Source organism: Panthera onca, chromosome X, assembly GCF_046562875.1.
Source record: "Panthera onca isolate mPanOnc1 chromosome X, mPanOnc1 haplotype 2, whole genome shotgun sequence".
Taxonomy (NCBI): Eukaryota; Metazoa; Chordata; class Mammalia; order Carnivora; family Felidae; genus Panthera; species Panthera onca.
In genome coordinates this window covers 85,333,179-85,355,671 of record NC_138357.1, presented here as the reverse complement: position 1 = coordinate 85,355,671, position 22,493 = coordinate 85,333,179, and the positions used below count along the sequence as shown (strand labels likewise).

General features: G+C 41.2%; 1 protein-coding gene and 1 long non-coding RNA gene across 5 annotated transcripts; one reads left to right on the top strand and one right to left on the bottom strand.

The window, feature by feature from the left end:
* Nucleotides 1-9,914, bottom strand: LOC145714478 (uncharacterized). Of its 3 annotated transcripts, none has more exons than XR_014136867.1 (5): nt 9,829-9,914; nt 8,036-8,125; nt 5,120-5,226; nt 4,072-4,369; nt 1-2,593 (listed from the first exon to the last, which is right to left on the bottom strand). It is a non-coding gene; the product is annotated as an uncharacterized LOC145714478 (long non-coding RNA). The 3 variants fall into 3 exon arrangements; XR_014136865.1 differs by lacking the exon at nt 9,829-9,914 and adding an exon at nt 9,504-9,662; XR_014136866.1 differs by lacking the exons at nt 1-2,593; nt 9,829-9,914 and adding an exon at nt 9,504-9,663 and having other exon boundaries at nt 3,967-4,369.
* On the top strand, nt 9,713-17,060 carry LOC145714477 (diphosphoinositol polyphosphate phosphohydrolase 3-beta-like). 2 transcript variants are annotated; one of them, XM_081793995.1, is made up of 2 exons: nt 9,713-10,967; nt 15,334-17,060. In XM_081793995.1, exon 1 carries the CDS (start codon nt 9,794-9,796, stop codon nt 10,727-10,729), a length of 936 nt encoding a protein of 311 aa, XP_081650121.1. In that variant the 5' UTR covers nt 9,713-9,793; the 3' UTR covers nt 10,730-10,967; nt 15,334-17,060. The 2 variants fall into 2 exon arrangements, with proteins under 2 accessions (XP_081650121.1, XP_081650120.1); XM_081793994.1 differs by having other exon boundaries at nt 9,718-10,728.
* The last annotated feature ends 5,433 nt before the right edge of the window (nt 17,061-22,493 follow it).

Sequence of the window (22,493 nt, the reverse complement as noted above, 5' to 3'; positions counted from 1 at the left end):
GGGGTTAAGATCTGCCTGCATGATTTTCTGTACTAAGACAGCTGGATCAGCTTGAATGATCCCTCTAATCCCAGAGCCTTCCACAGTGTGTGGGACATACGGATTTTCTGACTTTCATCCCAGTTCCCTATGCTCAATAGCTTCTAGTACTAGTGTATGACCTCCCGGCCTTATAATCAGTGTCGGCCTTTCTAATAATCTCTCAGTTTCTGAAACGTCCTCTCGGTCGGAGAAGTTCTGCAATTCCCCTAGGCTTTGCAAATGCAAACTGATCTATACACAAAAAACACACATATCAAGAAATTTAACTGAAGAAATTAATCAATAAATATAAGACTGGTAATGTGATTATTGTTTTGGTGAAAATTATGTACATTCAGGAACATGGAATCAAGTCTGTGAGTCCCCAAAGACTGCAATTTTCAGCTACAGGCATGCATGTTCACAGTCACAAGGACTCAGTTCCCCTGATCGGACTCCTGCTCCTATTGCCTTTATTCTTTCTCAGTCCAATTCTTTGTCTCCTCTTCCTCTTTTCCTGTTCCGCACTGCAAATGTACCCTGTGGTGACTTCTAATTCACAAATTACATTCCACTTTTTGTTTTTTATCCTACAATGTACTTAAGTGCTGGAACCATGTTTTATTTCTTCTTTGCATATCTTGTATGAAGCACACTACATGAAACATGGTAGGCATTGAAGGTTTGTTGAATTCATCTATTTCACACAGAAACATTGACAGCAAAAACACCCACTTCCAGTCTGGATGTAGTGCAGTAGATGTTTTCTGTATCAGTACCATATGTGTGGCTTTTGAGTATCAGGTGCCATGCAAACCCTTCTAGAAGGTGGGATGTGTTGGGGGAATAGAAATCTGGTCCATCTGTCCATGTGCCTCTACATAGCACATAGCATACTTTTCATCACACAATATAGCTTACAGCAACAATTTCCAGGACTTAGTCATGTCTACGCCTTTCCATATCTGCCACCCCCAACTGTAATGTTATAAACTTAGTATTTCATGTAAAGGAAAAGTATTACTTGCAAGAGCAAAACTCTAAAAGTAAAATAGAGTGATAATATCACAATAGTAGAGAATGTTTTCATTAACGATGACTTTCACAAACACAAAATTTTTTTTTCATTTTTTTTTTAAATGTCAGGATACGCTGACCAATGCAGTCAATGGATTGTGACTGCAGTCCTAATGTCAGCTCTGCCACTCTACTCACGTGTCAGGGCCAACGTATCTATCTTTCTGGGCCTCAATATCCTCAATTGTGAAATTGGAGTAACGGTACTTATGTCATAGGAATTGTATGACAATTATCAGCAAGATAAGCAAAAGACCTGAAACATGGTAGGCCCTCGAAGAGCTTTTATTGGGTCTTCTATTATAGTAGCTAAGAAACAAAGAAACAAAAAACCAAGTAGGATTCCTTTATGAGGATTTTAAGAATTATAGACATCAGAAAGTTCATCCAAAGCAACAAATCCAGGATACTTCCTTTGAGATGTAGGCTGGTAGAAAAAGCTATTTGATCAAAGTTAAAGTGAACTTCAGAAGCTAAGAGTCTAATTGGTGTCCTCTACTAGGAGATACAATATTGTACTTTGGGAAAAAGAACAAAAGCAATAATTTTTGAACTTGCCTTGAAGTAAGTAACCCAAAGGAAGATGGAAAAAAAGAAAAGGAAATGCTGTTTTCTTAACAATATCAAATTTCAGAGAAAGTGCTTGGCTCAGAACCCCTGGTCATAGCTACTCTACCATAGTGCTCACTAACGGTGCATCTTTCCACACAGGCTGATTTTACTGGGGGTACTCAAAGCTTTTACTCTGAAAGAAGGGATGCAGCTGTTTTCCTTTTCCCAAATTGATGCCAAACATCATTTGCATGTGCCTTGTTATCTTTATCTAAGGAGCCTATGAAATTTGTGGAACAGCTCGGTGACCCTGAGAAACCTGTTTTGCCTCTGAGGGAACTGGTCTAGTGGTGTCCGGGCCTGTGGGTGCTCAGTGTCATTGATAAGGAAACTATCTTTCCTCCTGGGCAGGTCTGATACCTTTGTGGAAGAGAAGGGCGTCCTGCCAAAAATAGGGTTTTTGTTTGTTTGTTTGTTTGTTTGTTTGTTTTAAGAATAGGGTTCTTGCACAAAGAAACCAGCTCTGCAGCCGAGGACCTTCCTCAGGATCCACAATCATCAAAAGTCATGAAAGAGTTATAAATCACAATTACTCTGTTCCTTCAGAAGGACGCAAAACAGTCAACTTTCATCTGCCACAACCAGAACCAGTGTTGAATATACCAACACTGTGCCAAAGAAGCAGGGGACAGAATCCTGGGAAGAGAGCTTCTGAAATGCTGGCAGACACGATGAAATGGTGGATGAAATGGTGGAGGTGAAACAGCAGAAAATGGAAGGGGAACAAACAGGACTGCTGGGGGCAAGTTAAGCAGGGTCGGCCTCCACTGCAGACTTTCTGGGGTGTTATCATCAATGAGCCCCAAGTTTCCACCTCATGTAGCTACCATTAGCTTTCAGATCCTGGGCAATTTCCACTATGTCCTTGATCTCAATATCTTCCCTGAAGAAAGAGAAATAGGAATGAGGATATTTCCTTTGAAGCATTTTTTTGTAGGATCAAATGAAAGATCAATGAAGAGCCTAGTGCAGTGGCCATCATTATGTACACTATTACTTAACATGAACCTCAACATTTATTTCAACTACATCAGTTCATTGCCTTCATTTTGTCTGTTTAATTATATAATTATCTTTTATTCCCAAAGATACAGTTTTATTTTGAAACATATTATGTAAATTATGGTACACATCCTGCACAGATAAAGCCATCCAGTGATGAATGACAAAGATCTGGAAACACCACTCTACATCCTGCTGTGCAGGAAGAACAGTGTGCTAGCCCTATGAGGGATCCACAAAAAATGAGGCAGACTTCTAGCCAGCAGACATCTCCCAGCTGACTAGCCTAGTTAGCATGGCAGCTGATCCATACATGGTGCTGACACCAATGGCACCTACTAGAATAACTGCAGTTTGGAAACAGAATGTTTGCCCTACCAGTGTCACTTTCAAAGGATCAATTAACTAATTAATTCAACAAATATTCAGCGATGCCTTTCCACTTGTATCAGAAATTGTTCTGGATGGTGGACTGACAAAGAACAATGAAACATGGCCCTTGCCTTCAAGGGTGTCACAATGTAGCAAGGGAGACAGATAGGTCCATTATACCAACAGATAGGGTCCGGACGACTACAATGTGTGCTCAGCAATGTTCTGAGCTGCTCTTGCCCAGTGGGCAAGAGACAAAGATTCCTAAGATCAAGAGGTTCTAGTCAAGCAGGAGCTATGGTGGGGGGGAGGAGAGAGAAATAAGCAATCAACATAATAAACAAGTAAATAACACAGTGTTTTAGGTGATAAGTGTAACTAAGAGGCAATTCAGGCCAAGGTAAAGGGGATCAGGAATATGGGGTGGCGGGGGGGAGATGAATGCACTTAGCAATATACAATAAGGGTGGAGGGTGCTTACAGTTCCTTCCTGAGGATTTAGCATTCCACTCTGACATGTGACAGAGGAACACTAGAAAGGGTTTAGGTGCTGAATGAGAAGAATGCACAGGGACAATGTCAGTGAAAAGGAGAGACAGAGCAGTCAGGGAACTAGAGGTAGTGACCAAAGAAGCAGGAGAAATAAAGGAGTGCTGCCTCTTGGAGAGAACGGAAGGACTCACCTGGATTTGACATCCATTCATCTTTGTGTTCACGCCCTTGGTTGCCCATCTGTGCCATTACTCACAGAACACAGAAGTAAAAGTCCTGTATTTACCCTGTGATACACTCATGGATCAAAGGGAAAAATTTGAGAGGTATTTTTTGCTCAGATCACTTTGTATTTGGGAGATTTTACTGAATTTTCGAGCACAGACACCATATGAAGCCAATTCTGTATTTGAGGGAAAAACAGAGCATCCAAGATACACAAAGAAGCAAAGACTCTGGGAACACATGGGGAGTGATTTGAAAGACACAACTCACCCAACCTCTGCATGTGGAGATACCTATGTTCACCCATCTTTCACTTCCTATCACCGATAAAGAGTTAACAGGTACAGTAATAACTGGCCTTTGATCCACGTAGCTTCTGGAACACTCTCTCGCTCAAACAATGTATTTTGAATCCCTCCTGGACACCAAGTTCCAGGCACTGTGCTGACTCAGGGGCAACAGGTATGCTTCAGGCTGGCTCCCAGTCTTGAAATTTCTTACAAACACACAGGCCAATCATTACAGAGCTCCTTGATTAGAGTGATGACAGAATTAACGTCAAGGGAGCCTGGAAAGGAAGAAAAAGAGGGAGATAATTTAACCCCAGTGTAAAGGGAGGGTGAGCACACATGGTCAGGAATATCTTTCCAGGCAATGTGAGGTTGGTAAAGTAGGTACTTTTGTAATCCCCACTTCCCAGACGAGAAATAACATAGTCAGAAATAGTCCTTTGCTAAAGGCTGCATAACTACTCGAGAGAGCCAGATTTAAAATTCTAGGTCATTTGATTTCTAAAACACTGTATGTTCTCTCATTGACTACTACTAAAATCACTGAAACGATTTACTTTAGTACATCTTTTTTTTTTTTTTAAGTTTACTTATTTATTTTGAGAAAGACAGAGACAGCGCGAGTAGGGGAGGGGCAGAGATAGAGGGAGAGAGAGATTCTTAAGAAAGCTTCATGCTGCCATCACAGAGCAGGACTCAGACTCAAACTCTTGAAACCGTAAGATCGTGACTCGAGCCAAAACCAAGCGTCAGACACTTAACCAACTGAATCATGCTCCTCTCCCTTTAATACATCTTGCAATCTTTTCAGGTATATTGTGGTCACTCTCCTGAAAGCTGGTTCCAGCTGTGGGTACTAAAAGGCTCTGGGAATGCCTGTAACATTCTCTATCCCAGGAAACAGCGGGTCTGGAGAGCCCATCTCTCTTAGAATTGTAATCTATCATCTCACTAAGTAAGGTGCTCGACTTTCCACAACGATGCTTCTTGTGTTGCTGTCACTTTCCCATCTGCCTGCTCCTTCCTACCTGAGAAAAAAGGCAGAAATATGTATCGGACTGTTGGTCTCAGAACAGATCCCTCCAGTGTTAGAACATTACAGAGAAGCTATGTTCTCCTGGGTGCCTGGGTCTTCCTGGCAGGAAAAAAAAAGGAGAGAAGAGTAAGTCTGTACCACAGGAATGGCACGTACTGTGCATCTCAGCAACTCTCAACACACGTGAAATTTGTCACAGTGAAAGGAAGGGGATTACCTCTAGAGTCAGACAGACCAAGGTGTGAACCTTGGCTCCCTCACTTACTGTCTTACTGAAACCCATCTCAGCCTGTTTCTTAATCTGTTGAAGGGGAATTTTGATACTCATTGTTCAGGTTTGTTAGTAGATAAATATTAAGTGTGTACAAACAATCAGACCATCAATAAATCAAAAGCAATGTCTAGAGTGATGACAAAATAGAATATCTTCTATTCTGTATCACTTAATTCCATTTTCTGTGTGTAGAAGTTATCGAACTTCAAGTTGTCAAGTAACATGTCAAGGTGACACACTTGATTGCTGGGAGTGAGGTAGGCACTCAGGTGTTCTTTTCCGTATATTGTGCGGGAAATGGAAAATACCTTTCTTTGAACCCAGTGACTCTTAGCAAATGAACACCTTACATAAGAAGTCAACTCTGAACATCATCAAAAAATGACACAACAAACCATAGCTCTTGGCAAAAATAATCCTTTTGATAAGACATGGTGATGTTGTGAGAGCATAGGCTGTAGAGACACGAAGACTTGAATTCAAATACAAACTGCACTCTAAGTCTTTCTCTTCTAAGAATTGCAAATAGTAACCTCCTCTTTAAGATTTAATGGGCTGTTAGTTAAATAGGATACAGAGATCAACACAGGGCTTGGCATACAGACTGTCCTCGACAACTATCAGGTTTTAATTCATCCCTTTCCAGGGCAAGTTCACTGTCAACCTTTCCAAGCAGAGGTTAAATTTCCACTATGAACCTTATTTTCCCTCTCTTTTGTTTTTGGTTGTATTTTGATGGGTGGCAGTTACTGGTTGTACCAGCCAGTTTCTGCTGCACAACAAACCATCCAAAATCTAGTGACTGTAAACAACCAATTCTTTTGGTCACAATTCCGCAGCTCGACAATTTCAGCTGGGCTTAGCTGAGTGGACATTTTGCTGTTCTCAGAAGGTGTGTTTATGCATCTGTGGTCAGTGCCCTGTCTGCTAGAAGGCTCTGCTGGGGGCTAGATGGTCTATGACGGCTTCACCCACCCACATTTCTGGCAACTGGTTCACTGTCAGCTATGGTGAAGGGGATGCATGGGCCCCGGGTCTCTCATCACCCACCTAACTCATGCTTCTTGTTATCTTGTGTCAAGAGCAGCAAGAGAGGGCAAACTCCGGTGTGCAAGCAGTTTTCAATTCTCTGCTTGCTTCACACTTGCTATTGTTCCATTGGACATAGCAAATTTCCTCGCCAAGGCCAAGGACAATGTGGGAGGAGATACAGGCAGGCATTCACATATTACAGTTGTTACTGTAACAGTCTACTGTTAAAATAGTTTGTGAAATGACCATGTTTATCATCAGAAAAATAGTTAACTATGGGTACACCAGATACTAGAATGCAGTCTCTCGAAAAGGATTTTTATTCTTCCATAGAAAAAAATCAAAGCTATCTCGCCCTATTCTCTAACAGGTGAATAATAAAATCATTGTATGAAATTCTTAAAAAAAACACATTTGAAAATATTCTCGAATTGTACTAAATCTGTAAGCTGTGGATCTCTTTATCCGGAAGTGTGCTATGACTTTGCCAGTAGGAACCCAGCCTGTACCTCTCTCCATACTATAAAGTCGCTCTACTCTCCCTTCCAAAAAAATATGCCTCCAACAGAAGCCTACTGCATAGGCACACTCTGATGTGCAAGTTATGGACTAGACTAGAAGGCAGCACCTCTGCTGAGACAAGGACAAGGAGATAGGTACTGGTAATAGTGAAGGAACTTGTGATGTGGCTGGGGCCGAGTTGGGCCACCCCTTCCCGCAGACACCAGCCCAATCTCCCAGCTTTGCTAGAGTTCCTCTTGATTCATTCAAATCATCTTTCAAAGCTGAGTCCAAGTTCTATCATTTCCTACTACAATGTCTTTACCTACGCTGTTCAGGATCCCTTGGTATTTTATTTGTTGTGTGGTGGCTGATAACTGCTACTATGAATGCCATCATTTCCCCATTATATTTTCTATATGATTATTGCTGGCATACATGAAAGCTTTGGTATTTTCAATATTAGTATTTCATTCTACCACTTAAAGGAATTCACTCTTATATCATTTCTTAGGCTTTTCCCAAGAATATATTCCCATCGCTTGGAAATAATGAAAATGTTGTCTTCTTTACTAAAGCAATACTTTTTTTTTTTCTCTTTACAATCTAATTGCACTGGAACGACCATCTAAAGCGAGCTTTAATAATATTGGTGATAATAGGTATATTTGCCTAAGTCCTGATTGTGATGGAATTTTTTTCTAGTTGTTCAACACCACTGGTGTATTTGTGTATTAGACACACTGAGGACTACAACCTTCTAATATCTATTTTCCCAGTTTGTTTTTAATTACGGGGTGTCACATTCCTTCAAATGTTCTTTCATCGTCCATTTATCCTTAAAATATGGTCAGTAGTAGTAGTATCTCTATTGGTTGAAGTCATTCTCTTTATGTCTCCATTCTATCATTTTCTTCATATGCAACCCACACATTTGTGTCATATTATGCTCTAGATATCACAGGTGTCTGTTGCCACTGGGAACAGGATCGTTTGTATGAGCCATTCTGGGTATAAATGGAGTAGAGCAGACCCTGGGAAGCTGATCTAACTTGTTATTTAAAACTGGGGCTGTATGTTTCCTCAGTACTTTGCACTTACATTTCAGATTCAGTTTCCCTTTGATGCAGGGATTCTTTCGCTGGAAAAGTGAGTTTTCAAGATCCTGCTTGCTTGATGCCAGCAGAGGGTCTGTGGGTAAGAGAGAGGCAGAGATGCCTAAGTTGCAGTATGGCAAAAGTTGGGGGACATCAGAGGCCTTCTCCATAAGGCTACTGTTAGAGCAGGGAAACAGTAAGAAAAAATGAAAAAGTGGGGGAAGCCTTTGGGGTTGTTACATATTGGGCTGTGAGGGGCCACTTCCTGGCCAAGAGGACAGCTTGAGCACACAAAGAGGTGACAGAGCACCAAGTGGCCTTGTTGGAGGCCCATCCCAGAAGGCTTGTAAACATCCCACTGTAAAATGAGAAGGGATTTCCATAGGCATGTTTTCCAAAACCCCAAGCGGTACTTCTCAATGAGAAAGAGAGAGGAGGGTGGAGTGGGTGGAGGGTGGAGACTGTTGGCATTTAATAAAGGGCTAATTGGGGTGGTTCTGCAGCTGTTGGGTGAATAGGACTCCAAGTACAAAGGGCTGAAACAAGTAGGAGAGAAGTTTACTGATAGGAAACTGAGGAAAGATGTCAGTAGGGGTTCAAGAAAAGTGTTAAGTGATGGGCTGTGCCAACATGCCAGGCAAGGTGAAGAACCTGCCACGCTGAATAAAGGAAACCTCATTTTGGAAGGTGGGGGGGGGGGGGGGGGGAGTACGGTGGGGGGGGGGAGCAGGGCAGAGGGAGAGAGAGAGAGAATCGTAAGCAGTCTCTACACTCAGCGCAGAGCAAGACTGTGGCTCGGTCTCACCATCTTGAGATCAAGACCTGAGTGGGAATCCACAGCTGGAGGCTTAACTGACCTTGCCACCCAAGCGCCTCAAGGAAACCTTATTAAAATGGGAGTCCATAGGCCAGCAGGGGGAGCTTTCACACCCTACCGCTGCAATCAATTGTGGACCCCAACAAGGACAAACAGTGCCTTGCATTCCCAGCAGGAAGAAGTTTACTTTCCTACTCCAGCAGGAGGAAGGAGGAATTTCTCCTGCCCCAGCAACAAGCTCAGCCAATAGGAAAATACCACAACTCTGCCACTTGAGAAACTGTCATCACTCTGAACTGTCGTTTTCCTGCAATGGACTTTTCCTTCGCAGGAATCCCTCCCAACTTCCTCTTTTTCCTACAAAGGAAGGTTCCCCTGCTCGGATCTCCAGACTTGCCCAAGGTGTGCCACGCTTTGCGTGTCCCGAATCGCAATTCCTCTGCTACTCCCAAATAACCCCATTTTGCTGATAAACGAACTGGCTGTTTGACCTTTAAGGTGGACAAACCCGTTGAAGAAATAGAACGGCATGCTATGACTCAGCAAAGATTAGGTACTGTTTTGCCAGGAATACTGAGGGTCATTTAGACAACCCTGGGCCCTCCTAAAACGTAAGGAGGTACCATTTGTTATGGACAGTGATGATGCCCTTTACCTTATCGCGGGTAAAATAAGTGCACGTGTTTCATGCAACCTGCTGGACAGGGTGAGGAGAAACGTCTGGCCGCGCCACGGCCAAGTTCGACTCAAAAGGCACACGTGGAAACGATCCCGGCCCAAGTCACGGTGCAGGGATTGGCGAACCGAAGTCCCGCTGGCAGGAGATTCCCAGCCCGCGAGGTGCGGGGCGCCTGCGCAGTGGGCCCCCGGCGCCGCCGCGCGCGCTGCGGGAGCCACGAGACCCCCGCCCCCGCCCCTCGCCCTCCAACGTGAACGCGCACGTGAATGGGGACACGGACGCGCACGCGAATGCGCCTCACCTCGCTCAACCCCTGCCCGGCGGCTGAGGAGGGAGGGGGGCGCGCGCGGGAGTCGCGGGTGGGCTCTGTGCGGAGTGGCGGACCCGCTGGCGGCGGCGCGGGGCCGGGGTCGCGGGCTCCGGCTCCGGCGCGGGCGCGGGCGCGGGGGCGGCGGCGCCTCGTCCAGTCAGGCGGCGGCGCTCGGGACCCTCTGGCCGCACGGGGGGACGAACTGACTGACGTATCTCGCCCGCCCCCGTCCCCGCCCCCCGCCCCTGCCTCATCTACCCGGGGCTCCTGGCCAGAGCGCTTTCTCTCGCTGCTCCTCTCTTCGGCCCTTTCTCTCTCTGGCACCTCGGGCGGCTGCGGTGGCGGCGGCGACAGCGATCCCAGCAGCAGCGAGCGGCGGGAGCGGGCGGCCGTGACGATGAAGTGCAAGCCCAACCAGACGCGCACCTACGACCCGGAGGGGTTCAAGAAGCGGGCGGCGTGCCTGTGCTTCCGGAGCGAGCGCGAGGACGAGGTGCTGTTAGTGAGTAGCAGTCGGTACCCGGACCGCTGGATCGTGCCGGGCGGGGGCATGGAGCCCGAGGAGGAGCCGGGCAGTGCGGCTGTCCGAGAGGTGTTCGAAGAGGCGGGAGTCAAGGGGAAGTTAGGCCGGCTCCTGGGCATTTTCGAACAGAACCAAGACCGCAAGCACAGAACGTACGTGTACGTACTGACCGTCACCGAGATTCTGGAGAATTGGGAAGATTCGGTTAGCATTGGAAGGAAGCGAGAGTGGTTCAAAATCGAAGATGCGATCAAGGTTCTCCAGTGCCACAAGCCCGTGCATGCCGAATATCTGGAGAAACTAAAGCTGGGCGGCTCCCCAACCAATGGAAACTCGGTGGCCCCGTCTCTGCCACAGAGCGATCCCTAGTATGTACCGCTCCTGCACAGACTTCTGCTTTCCGCCTACTTTAGAATAAATAGTGCCCGGAGCACCTCTGCTGCCTAGTGCGGTCTCTCGGGGAGGAGGGGGGCTTCTTTTGTTTCCTTGGCAGACCTCTGAATCACGCTTGCAAACTGTCTCAGTTGCCAGGCACTGTTTTCAGACAATTTGCACGTTTTTCAGATGCCTTGAAAATCGCTGCTTCGTAGGACTGTAACAGATTTCGGTAAGCCTAAACCACGTGGGTTTGTTTGTTTGTTTGTTTTTTTAAAGGTGCCTTAACTGCTTGCTCAGCTCTTAGTGTGTGTGTGTGTACAAGTGTGTTCACGCTGTGGGTTGTTCTTTTCTTTTACGTTTCCACACACGTGTGTATGTGCACGTGTGCATTTTTGGTACCATAGCCTTGCGGTTTGTTTTGTAGTGAAGGCCTTTTAAATCTGAACATCTTGGTGGTGTGGCATCTTTAATTTTTTTTTTTTTTTTCTTAACCTCCTTTCTCATTCACAGCATTAACGCCAGCCCTTCTGTGATGGCAATTGGTTTAAAGATCATTGATGGATTTTTTTTTTTTTAATATTTAAGAAATTTCACATCTTGTGGTCTTTCCTTACTGGGCAATAATTTTGTGTTCAGTGATGTGATCTAATTTGGCCTTTTCAGAAGTTTCTTTACTCATAGGTACATAATTTGATTTTCAAAAAAATTTCACCAGTGGTAATTTTTTGCTGCTTATTTGAAGTGGCCATTTCCCATACAGCCCAAATGTACTTTAACAAATATTACTTTAGACAGTGAATGTCTTCTTGGATAAGTATTGTTAACCAAACACATCCTGATGTGTACATGTTATCATGAAAACTGTGTTCGTAGGGAGTGATTTCGTGTTCAACTTGCAATTTCATTGCCCATTTCTTAATACCCTAGAATAACCATGGTTCTCCCAATATTAACTAGTTTTTGAAAGAAAGTTATTTCACGTATTTGAATTGAGTGGACATTCCAGTTAACCTTCCTGACTACCAATAACCATAGGCATGGAATTTATATGGTTATTACATTCCAATCCAGTGATGTACCTTTCTTGATACTTGGCTGGTATAGACTTCTTAAACTGTCAGGACACCTGTACAATCTCTATTAAAGATTTAGGATTAAATGTTTTCTGTCACAGGACAAACTTTTTTTGAGATATCTAATTAAAAGCTCTTGCATTTGCTTCAATATGTGTTTGAAATCAGGAATCTTACCTAAATTCCAAAGGTCTCTCTTCTGAAACTACCTTTATTCTCATAGCCATTCAGCAGTCAGGTAAAAGTACAACCTCCTTTGTGAAGAGGATACTAAGGGTGGAAAGGTGATGGCATATATAACACTTAAACATTTTTAAAACATTCCAGTAGTAAATAATGAGTATAAAATAGAAAAGAATTTAAACATTTACATAATTAAATAATTTTAACATTTAAAATATTTGTTAAAGCAACCTGTTTTCAAAAACAATTACTGCTAAAAGTGTAACAGGTACCTTTTGTTAGAAATTCATATTTTACTGTTTTACATCATACAGAGCAATGTACAAATTCCAACACTACAGCTTAATCAATTTTTACATAGTGAATACATGCATGTAACCAGAATCCAGTTCAAGAAATTAACATTACCTGTAACTCAAAAACCCATTGCATTTCTACTCCTGATCAGTACTCTGATTTCTTTTAAGACTATAGAATAGTTGTGTTTTTGAACTTTATATGTTGACTTATAGAATGTATACTTTTTTGTGCTGCCCTCTTGTGTTCTTTGTGTGTTTTACTCTTCAAAATACTCAAATACTTTTCTCCATTTGGTTTGCACTGTACTTCTACAAATTAAAATGTTTATATGATTGCTATTAAAAAGTGGGTTCTGGGGTGCCTGGGTGGCTCAGTCGGTTGAGCGTCCGACTTCAGCTCAGGTCACGATCTCACAGCCCGTGAGTTCGAGCCCTGCGTCGGGCTCTGGGCTGATGGCTCAGAGCCTGGAGCCTGCTTCTGATTCTGTGTCTCCCTCTCTCTCTGCCCCTCCCCCGTTCATGCTCTGTCTCTCTCTGTCCCAAAAATAAATAAACGTTAAAAAAAAAATTAAAAAAAAAGTGGGTTCTGTTGCACTTTCTAAAGTTTGGTGCCACTGTTTTGGAAACAAATCTTCCTACAAATTTAAGCACAGATAAAGTACAAGTTTCAGTTCACAAAACATTTTTGGCACTAATGATCTCAAAGTAAATTTAAAAATGAGTTTTTAAGGGGCGCATGAGTGGCTTGGTCGGTTAAGTGTCCAACTTCGGCTCACGTCATGATCTCATGGTTCGTGAGTTCAAGCCCTGTTGGCTCTATGCTGACAACTCAGATTCTGGATCCTGCTTCAGATTCTCTGTCTGCCTCTGTCTGCTCCTCCGATGCTTGCACTCTGTCTCTCACATTGTCTCAAAAATAAATAAACAGTAAAAAATTTTTTTAAAGATGAGTTTTTAAAACCAGCGACATTTTCATTTGAATTATATAGTTTGATCAAATATAATTATTGAATATTTTTCTGTTTTCCCTTAAAAGTGATATATATTGTATATCTCTTTGAGCACATTTAATTTCAAACAAGCAGACTTTCACTATTCATAAAATCTCATTTAGACCCAAAGATATCTTTTCCCAATAACCTAGTTTTTCAACAAGATTCTTAAATACCTCCTTAACACATCAGACATATTGGATCTTTATTTTATAGATAAGTTTGTTGATAAAAATCCCTTCCACCTGAAATTCTGTCACAAATACTTTGGAGGCTTAACTTGTTATTCTTAGAGGTAATAATGCATCATTTTATTTGGTTCTTAAGTATCTAAGACAAAAATGCACAGTATTCATACTAACCTATTACTAAGAATTATTAGCCTGTAAATATGTTGTGGGCTTTTTTTTTTCTTTCCTTTTTTTTTGACAGAAACATCTAGAATAAGTCATGATATTTTCAGCATTGACTGTCAGGTTCGTTTAAGTAGTTTTTGTGAAATATTCTCTGGAGCCTAGCCTTGTCAGAATAGTTAAAAGGTCCAAGGAGATACTCTTTTACTCTTTAAGACCAAGAGTCTGAGGCCAAAGCAGGCAACCAGAGGTAGTGTGTAGAAAATTTCTATCACTTCAGTGCCCCAAAGATTGATGCACAGTTGGGATTTTTTTTCCTTCCAAGAGTGTTAAAAAGTCACTTGTAGGGGCGCCTGGGTGGCTCAGTTGGTTAAGCGTCCGACTTCGGCTCAGGTCACGATCTGGTGGTCCGTGAGTTCGAGCTCCGCGTCGGGCTCTGTGCTGACCGCTCAGAGCCTGGAGCCTGTTTCAGATTCTGTGTCTCCCTCTCTCTGACCCTCCCCCGTTCATGCTCTGTCTCTCTCTGTCTCAAAAATAAACATAAAAAAAATTAAAAAAAAAAGTCACTTGTACATTATTTGTTTGGTTTTTCAGCCCTCCCCTTGATAAAAAAGGGAAAAGAGTACTCTCCACAGATAATTAAGGTTTGCAGACATGCATCAGAAATTTCTTTTCTGTATGTTTTATAAATAGCTTACATTTCCAGCTGGTCAAATAGTTTATTCTTCCTAATGTATAAAGAGAAAACATTAGAGGTTAATGCAAATACATAAGTATACTGGAAATAATGGGTGCTCTGTCTATAATGTATATTTTTTTTCTAGAAATGTCTGTATGTACACACACACACAGAGACACACACACAAGATATATTTGACCGAGTAAGGGCTTTTTACTTTCAGATGTCCCATGGGGGAGAGCTTCCAGAGAAAACCAGAGTTTTATCAATATTTTCTTGGTAGTTGTTTCCTTATAAACTGTTATACTGTATTTAGCAGATTTTAAATGTTCATGGGCAAACAGTACTATAAGAAGTTGGAAAGTCACTATGGTGATAGAAGTAAAACATGACGTTTCTATGAGACAGTTTGGTGTGATAGAAACTACAGTTAGGGCTTGAAGTCAGACAGACTTAGGGTTGAAAACTGGCTCCAGTTCTGGCTCACACTGACTTTAGCCAAGATATCTATCTGATGCTCAGGTTTTTTTAAATATATAATTTATAAAAATTTGAGACAATAAAAATAGATACTTTATAAACCATGAGAATACTTTCCTGGCCACTGGGATAAGATACTTTCTTCTGTGTCATGGTTCTAACAGTTTATTGTACTTATTTGCATGGTTGTGCAGCTAGACCATAAACCCTTTGATGGGTGAGAACTAGCCTGAATTATTTCCATAAGCCTACAGTCCAGAAAATGGAATTTAGAATTTTTTATGTCTTACATGACCACCCACCTTTTTGCAAAGTTTGTAGTATCACTGCTTTCCTGCATTTTTTATTTCATAATATAATAGGTAACTCCTTCAGCTGCTGATCTAAACTCACATTGCATCTGCATTAGATAATTCTGTGAAGGCTTTCCAAATGCAGAGTGATGCAGATCATAGACTCTTTGTAAATTTGTCAATTGGAGGAGTTCTTAAATTAGTATATAAGCCTGCTAATTATACGTTGGTTTCCTTTTCCAGATGAACAGCAAAGATCTTCAGGATGGCTTTGAAAGAATCATTGATGTGAACCACTGATCAATGGAATTTTCAAGTGGAGGTGAGCGTTTCTGAAAATGTTTCCAAGGAGACAGCTCATCTGATTTCCCTCCTGTATCTTGGGACACTCTTTACCTGTCTATGCCACTGACTTTTCTTGCCCTGGTTGTTGTACTATTGTACATGAACAGACTCTGATTTCAGCACCTATAGCCTATTGTTGTGCTTTTTTGATGTATCTGCCTTCTCCATTAGACTGTGATATCATTGAGAGCAAAGACCACATTTCCTTACTGTTTGCATATTCTGCATATGAAACACTACTTGAAATTTGATTGACATCTCTGAAGGTTCTTTGAATTCACATTTTGTAATCACTATGTGGCAAAACATTCCCCTTTCGATTGGTGCTAGTAGAATATATGCTGTGTGGGCACCAAGTGTGAGGCTTTCCCATATCAGGTGTTTCAGAAACTTTTCAAGGCAGTTTTAAGTTGTTCAAGGACAAGAATTATTACCCATAATTCTCTCTCATACCACAAAGTGGCTAGCACCATTTTGAGATTTACCCCATCATTTAAGGACAACATTTTGTAGAACCGGTCCTTTGTGTAACAGCTTTAGTGTTTTTGTACTGTTGTTACTTTGCTGAAAATTTTATTCAAAAAATATCACTTGCTATAAAACTATAAAATAAATACAGTAAACACAATATAAACACAATATAATATTGTGAATTTTTATAAAAAATAAATTTTAAAATGATATATTTGATGTTTTTGCAATGCCCTAACTACTTCTTTCATGTGATCTTACCATTCCTTTGAAGATTGTTTTTCCCAGTTTATAGGTTCAGGATACTGTATTTGATGCCAGAGCTAACAAAAACTGTGGTACAGGCAGTTTCCAAAGTTAATTATACCACTTTGCCTAGGTTTATTCTGCCTCTCTTACTGATACAGTTGGCCAATTTTCATCCCCTTTTCTGACACACTCAGCTGGCTTCTCATTCTACCTGGCTTCTGCATATGAGAATGTGGAGGAGAGTCAGCTAAATTGTTGTCACTTAGAAAAGGCATTGAAGAAAAAAATCTTCTGTAGGGGGGAATAGAAGATGAAGAATTTAAATAGAGAGGACTTGGGTCAACTGTGTCCAGGAGAGCAACTTTAAGGAAAATGACAAAGATTTTTAGAGATAATTTTATGGAGTTTTGCCATGGGGTTTGTAATGTCAACACTCTTACCCAGCTTCATACAGAGGCCCCAAAGTAGCTTTAATATGGTAGTTTTCTTCTTTTGCATTTATAAAGCAATTACATAAGCAAAAAATGTGAGCTCCGTTTTAGTGTTATACCTTTACTCATGGTACCAGTGAAATAGATTGTTTCCTTAATCCTTACAGAATTTGAAATTGCACATCTCCCAATTTATTGGGTTTTTTTAAGATGTGATATGGTACTGTGGTTATGTTTTTTTAATCCTTATCTTTTAGAGAAATGTACTGTAAATTTTACAGATGAAATGATTATGCTACTGATATTTGCTTCAAAATAACCTGGGGGTGGGGTAGATGAGCATATAGATAAAATGAGATTGGTAATAAATTGATAATTTTTGAAGCTGTGTGACAGATATTTGGGAGTTCATTATACTCTTCTCTATACTTTTGTATATATTTGAAACTTTCCATAATAAAAATTGAGTAACAATTTCTCTGTTGTTTATTTGTAGGCCCCTGCAATCCCAAAGACTTAAGTAGGGAAGGCTGGTTAAAAGACAAATCTACAGCCCAGATAAGCACTCATCCCTCCTCACCAAAAACCTAGGTTTTCTTCCTGCTAAACCTATTGGCAAACTTGCTCTTCCCTCAATGTGAATTATTTCCTTGAAGGTCTCCCAGTTCCACATGTAAGAAGACTTTTAGTGTCATCAGCATGCCAGACATGACCAGAAAACTTTGAACCTCAATGATGGACATAAACTTGGGTTCCTGATGAGACAACACTCCTATTCTACAACTTATCTTTAAAAAATTATTTTTTTCTGATTACAAAATTAATTTTTTCTTAATTTCATAAAATTTGGAAAATTCCCTCTAAAACACATGAATAAAAAAAATCACACATGATCCCCCTACCCAGAATAACCATATTTGAAAAATTTGTATGTGTGTATATGTATACATATTCCAACCTTTTTCTTTTCAAATATAAATATATGTAACCTAAACAGATGGCACAGGTGAGCCTCTTCCACCAGAATATTTTCAAAAATCCATGACCCCTTTTATTGTTAAGCACCCACCACATAGGTACCTTGCTGTTCCTCAGAATTTTTTAGGCTAATGCTCAGGGCCATTATGGAATTTTTGCTACTTCTGTCCTGCATAAGTACAGCAGGCATAGCATGAAACTTGGGTCTGAAATCCAGACCGTGCCCTGTACTCAGCAAGTCATAATGCAGGACACAATAGCCCTGTTTTGGTTTTGGTTGTTTGTTTCCTAATTCCCACACAAACTTTCTACTCAACAAGCTGGTGGCAATGGCGGTGCGGGGATAGGCATCGATTCAGAGGAGGTGCCCCTTTAATAAATCACACAGTTGTAATCTGGCTAAAAGTAGGCTTGCTACTATCTTGTTTTCCAGAAAGTTCCTTCTGTCTTCTCTGGATCCTCAGCAAGCTACTGTATCACTCTCTCTCTCTCTCTCTGTATCCTCTGATCCTCATGAGGTTGCTGCACAGTGGTTTTCAACTGGTAAACAATGACACCACTACTCTGGACTCTAATAATGAAATCCTGTTCTGCCTCTTGTACCTTTTTACTCCAGAATGTGCCCTCATCTTTCCCCAATTTCATATAATACACAAGAGACCAGACCATAACTTCTAATAAGATTTTACTGAAGATTACCAGATTGCATGAGGAGCATGTAGTAAACACAATTTACAACTATTTCACAGGTCATATATTTTCTAGGTTCCCATGTTAAACTGGTTCCCTACCATAGGCTGACTCCAAATGAGCTAGGGATGTCCTTCTACCCTCCACCATTCCCCTCATCACTACCAGAAGCTGAGAGTGCAGTTTTAAATCATGTACAGTGTTTACCATACCCATGGAGAAAGGAAAGCTTTTTCTGCAACTTAATCTCCAAATAGTATTTAAGGTATCTCAAATTTATAGTCCCAGAATCAAAGATGTGAATCTGAAATTAATAGAATCAAAAGGTTAGAATGCGATTGGCTGGGGGGATAGAAATTCAGTTTTATATTACTCCAAAACTCATGCTCTATATTAAGACAAAGAACAACAGGACTGACCATATATAGTGAATTTAGTACTCCACATTTTCCAAGATTGTAAACATGGGGAACCAAAAAACCCAGCCATGGTCCAACAAGACTTAACACCTTTCCCTATGTAAGCCTAACAACAGTGTGAAGATGCAGGCCAGGACCTCTGGAAGTTTAGACTTATTTGGGGCCAGTACTGAGGGTATAGAGGACTTAGAACAAGATTGGTAACAATTCTCCCTTTCCCTTTTGTCTACCCACTCAAACTTAGACCTTATTTTTTGGCTGTTACAAAGACATAAATAGACTGCGAGTCATTCTTAGTACAGGTATCCTCCACTTTTAGTAAGTTCACATTAGGCCACTTCTCTCTTATGAAAGACATAATTATTACAGTAGTCCCCCCATTATCCATGGGTTTGCTTTTTTTTTTTTTTTTTTAATTTGAGAGAGAGAGATCGTGTGTGTGAGCAGGGAAGTCTGAGCTACCCAGGCTCCCCCATGGCTTTGCTTTCTAAAGTTTTAGTTACCCACAGTCAACCACGTTCCAGGAACAGATGATCCTTCTGACCTTCATCAGAAGGTCCATAATAGCTGAATGCTACATCACAATGCCTACGTAAGTCACCTCACTTTATCTCATCCTGTAGGCTTTTTATCATCTCACATCATCACAAGATGAAGGGTGAGTACAGTGCAATAAGATATTTTGACAGGCCATATTCACATAAATTATTGTAGTATATTGTTATAATTCTTGTATTTTATTATCAGTTATTGTTCATCTCTTACTGTGCCTAACTTATAAATTAAACTTTATTATACGTATGTATGTATAGGAAAAAACATATATATATATAGGGTTTGTTACGATGCATGGTTTCAGGTATCCACTTGGGGGTCTTGGAACGTATCCCCTCTGGATAAGGAGGGGCTATTGTACCTGTTTTTGCTAAATGAAAGAAATCTGAAGAGAATTCTTGCTTTCATTTTTTTTTAAGGAAAAAAAGCAAAAATAGTGTTCAGTGTTTGTTTTGCAGCAACACCCTATAGGGCAGCGTGCACCCCAGTAGTGAGAGTGGCCCCATGAAGTTCCTTCCCCAGGAACTATACTTGGCATCTCTGCATCAAAATACCATAGCTTTGAACTGTGTCTGTGAGCAGCTGTATTTTATCTCCATTACATCTATTAGCAAGATGTGTCTTAAGGTATCAGAAAAGCCTAAGAGAGGTTATTTTTTGGGTCTGGGAACACTCAAAATTTTTTCCATATAACTTAATTGTAAATACCTCTCCACTTTTTGCCAGCTTAGGAAAGGTTTCATAGGAATGCTCTACTTTCAGATAGTGAGGGAAACTTAAATATGCTATATATGGTACCAGCAATGGCATCTGTCTCCCTAGTGGACATTTTAGGAATTACGCAATCCTGGATGTATTCTTATTCAGTGCAAGGAAACCCTTCCCAGGAACACTGTGCTACCCAAGAACATTCCACTGTCCAAATCTATTTATTATTACCTTTTTCTAATCCTGAATTAAATATTAATATGTTATATATGTGAAGAAAAGATTCTCTATCATGTTCCAATCAGTAAAATTTTTAGTTGTGTTTTTTCATCTAGCCTGGTAGATAAATAGGAAAGTACTTATATTTATCTAGTACCTCCAGCCTTACAACTGAGCTTTAGTTGTGATAAACTACTCAGAACTATTAGAACTTTAGGCTAAGAATTCTGTTAACGTCTAGAGATACATTAATTGGGCAAATCAGACATGGCCCATATCTTCACAGAGCTCTCACTGTATTGGGGAGACAGATAATGAAACAAGAAATCTCAGAAAAATGTACCAAATGTTTTTTTATGATAGTGGGGATTCAGCGGGTGCTTCCAGCACATAGTAGGGGAACTAACTTAGTTTAGTGGGTTTGGGGAGAGATTCTCAGAGGAAATGCCATGTAACTTGACACCTGAAGGATGAATAGTCCTAGCTAGGAGAAATAGTTGGGAGAGTGTTCCAAAAAGAGAGAAGAGTAGATGTGAGCTTCTTGAAGCTGGATAAAAACATGGTACTTTTAGGGGTGCCTGGGTGGCTCAGTCGGTTAAGCATCAGACTCTAGATTTCAGTTCAGGTCATGATCTCATGGTTCTCAAGGTTTGAGCCCTTCATCAGGCTCTGCACTGACCATGCAGAGCCTACTTGGATTCTCTCTCTCCCTCTCTCTCTCTCAAAATAAATAAACTTAAAAAATATTGTGCTTTTAGGAACAGGAACTTGCTTATTATGTCTAGAACATAATCTGAAGGTGGAGAGAAGAAAAGATCTAGAGGTGAAGACAATGGGCTAAGAAAAAGCCAGATTATAGAGGGTCTTATGTAACTTGTCAGAGATTTGAGAGGAGACATGACATCAATTTGTCTGAAGAGTAGAAAATTGTTTGAAAAAAGAGAGGAGACTGTGGTAATTGTCCAAGTGAGAAATGATGGTGACCTCAACTAACATGTTGACCATGTTGATAGAAGTGGATACATTTTTGGGCACCTGGGTGGCTCAGTCAGTTAAGCGTACAACTTCGGTCATGATCTCACAGTTCATGGGTTCAAGCCCTGCATCAGGCTCTGCACCAGAGCCTGCTTGGGATTCTCTGTCTTTCTCTCTCTGCCCCTGTCCCACTATCTCTATCTCAAAATAAATAAACTTAAAAAAAAGAAGTGGATACCTTTTAGAAATGTATAGGGTTTAAAGGGACATGAGTTGATTAACTGGATGTTGAAAATGAAAGAGATATATCACTGATATATCTCACTAGAGCAAGAGGGTTGATGGTACCATTCCCTGGGGCAGAGAATAGATGAGTTAATTTTATAACTCTTAGTTTCCAGTAACCAAAGGATATTAACCTGGAGATATCCAAAAGGCCAGAGATGCACACAGATGCAGTCTAGGAAAGAAGAATGAGCTGGAGGTAGAGATTTTGGAGTCATCAGTAGGTGGGCAGTAGATGAAGAAGTGGGTATACCCAAGTTCATCTAAGGAGAGAGTGTAGACAGGACAGCAAAGAGATCCCTGAGGAGTATCAACATTTAAGTATGGGTTCAGGACTTCAGAATGGTTGTATGAGGATCTTGGTGGACCCATCCCCCTGTGAAGTACCATTTAATTGGTGACAATTTTACACACACACGCACACAAAGTTCCTAGAAGTTGTCATAAGGGCATACAGCAAATAATAAAGATTTGTTCAAGAAAATCTAGTAAATCTCTACAAAAATAGAGTCTGTGGCATTTGAGGTATTCCATCTCCCCCAGCTCCATGTACAAGCTCTACCTGAAATATAGATGTGCCCAAGAAGATGGGGGCTCCCTATCCCCTCAGTTGCTACTCTAGGGTTATGCCTTCACACCAAGAGGAGAAGGACACCAGGTGTCTCTGTACCCTTGCAGCCCCATGTTGCAGAAGTCCTATTACAGGCAAGCCTAGGCTAGAGGACTAACTTCCAATTACAGAGTGAGGTCTCAGCCTTAGGCATGACAGGCCAAGAATAGCAGGATTCCATTCTCCTCTGCCATAATACATTTGTAGGGTGAAGTAGGGAAAGCTGAAATAACCATGGACTGCCATCTCCACCAGTGCCCAGTTGGGGGTGTTACTGCAGGAGAAGCCTGCTATACCCACCTCTTGTTCCAGTACAGTTGTCTGGAGTTTCTGCCTAGGAAGAGAGGCAGGCCATGAAAACTAAGCACAGCAGCGTTGCTTGAAAGGACTGAATTTATTTGGAAAAGAACCTAGAAATATTCATGCCAAAAAGCATTGTTTAAAACAATGGGAATCTTAAAAGTTAGC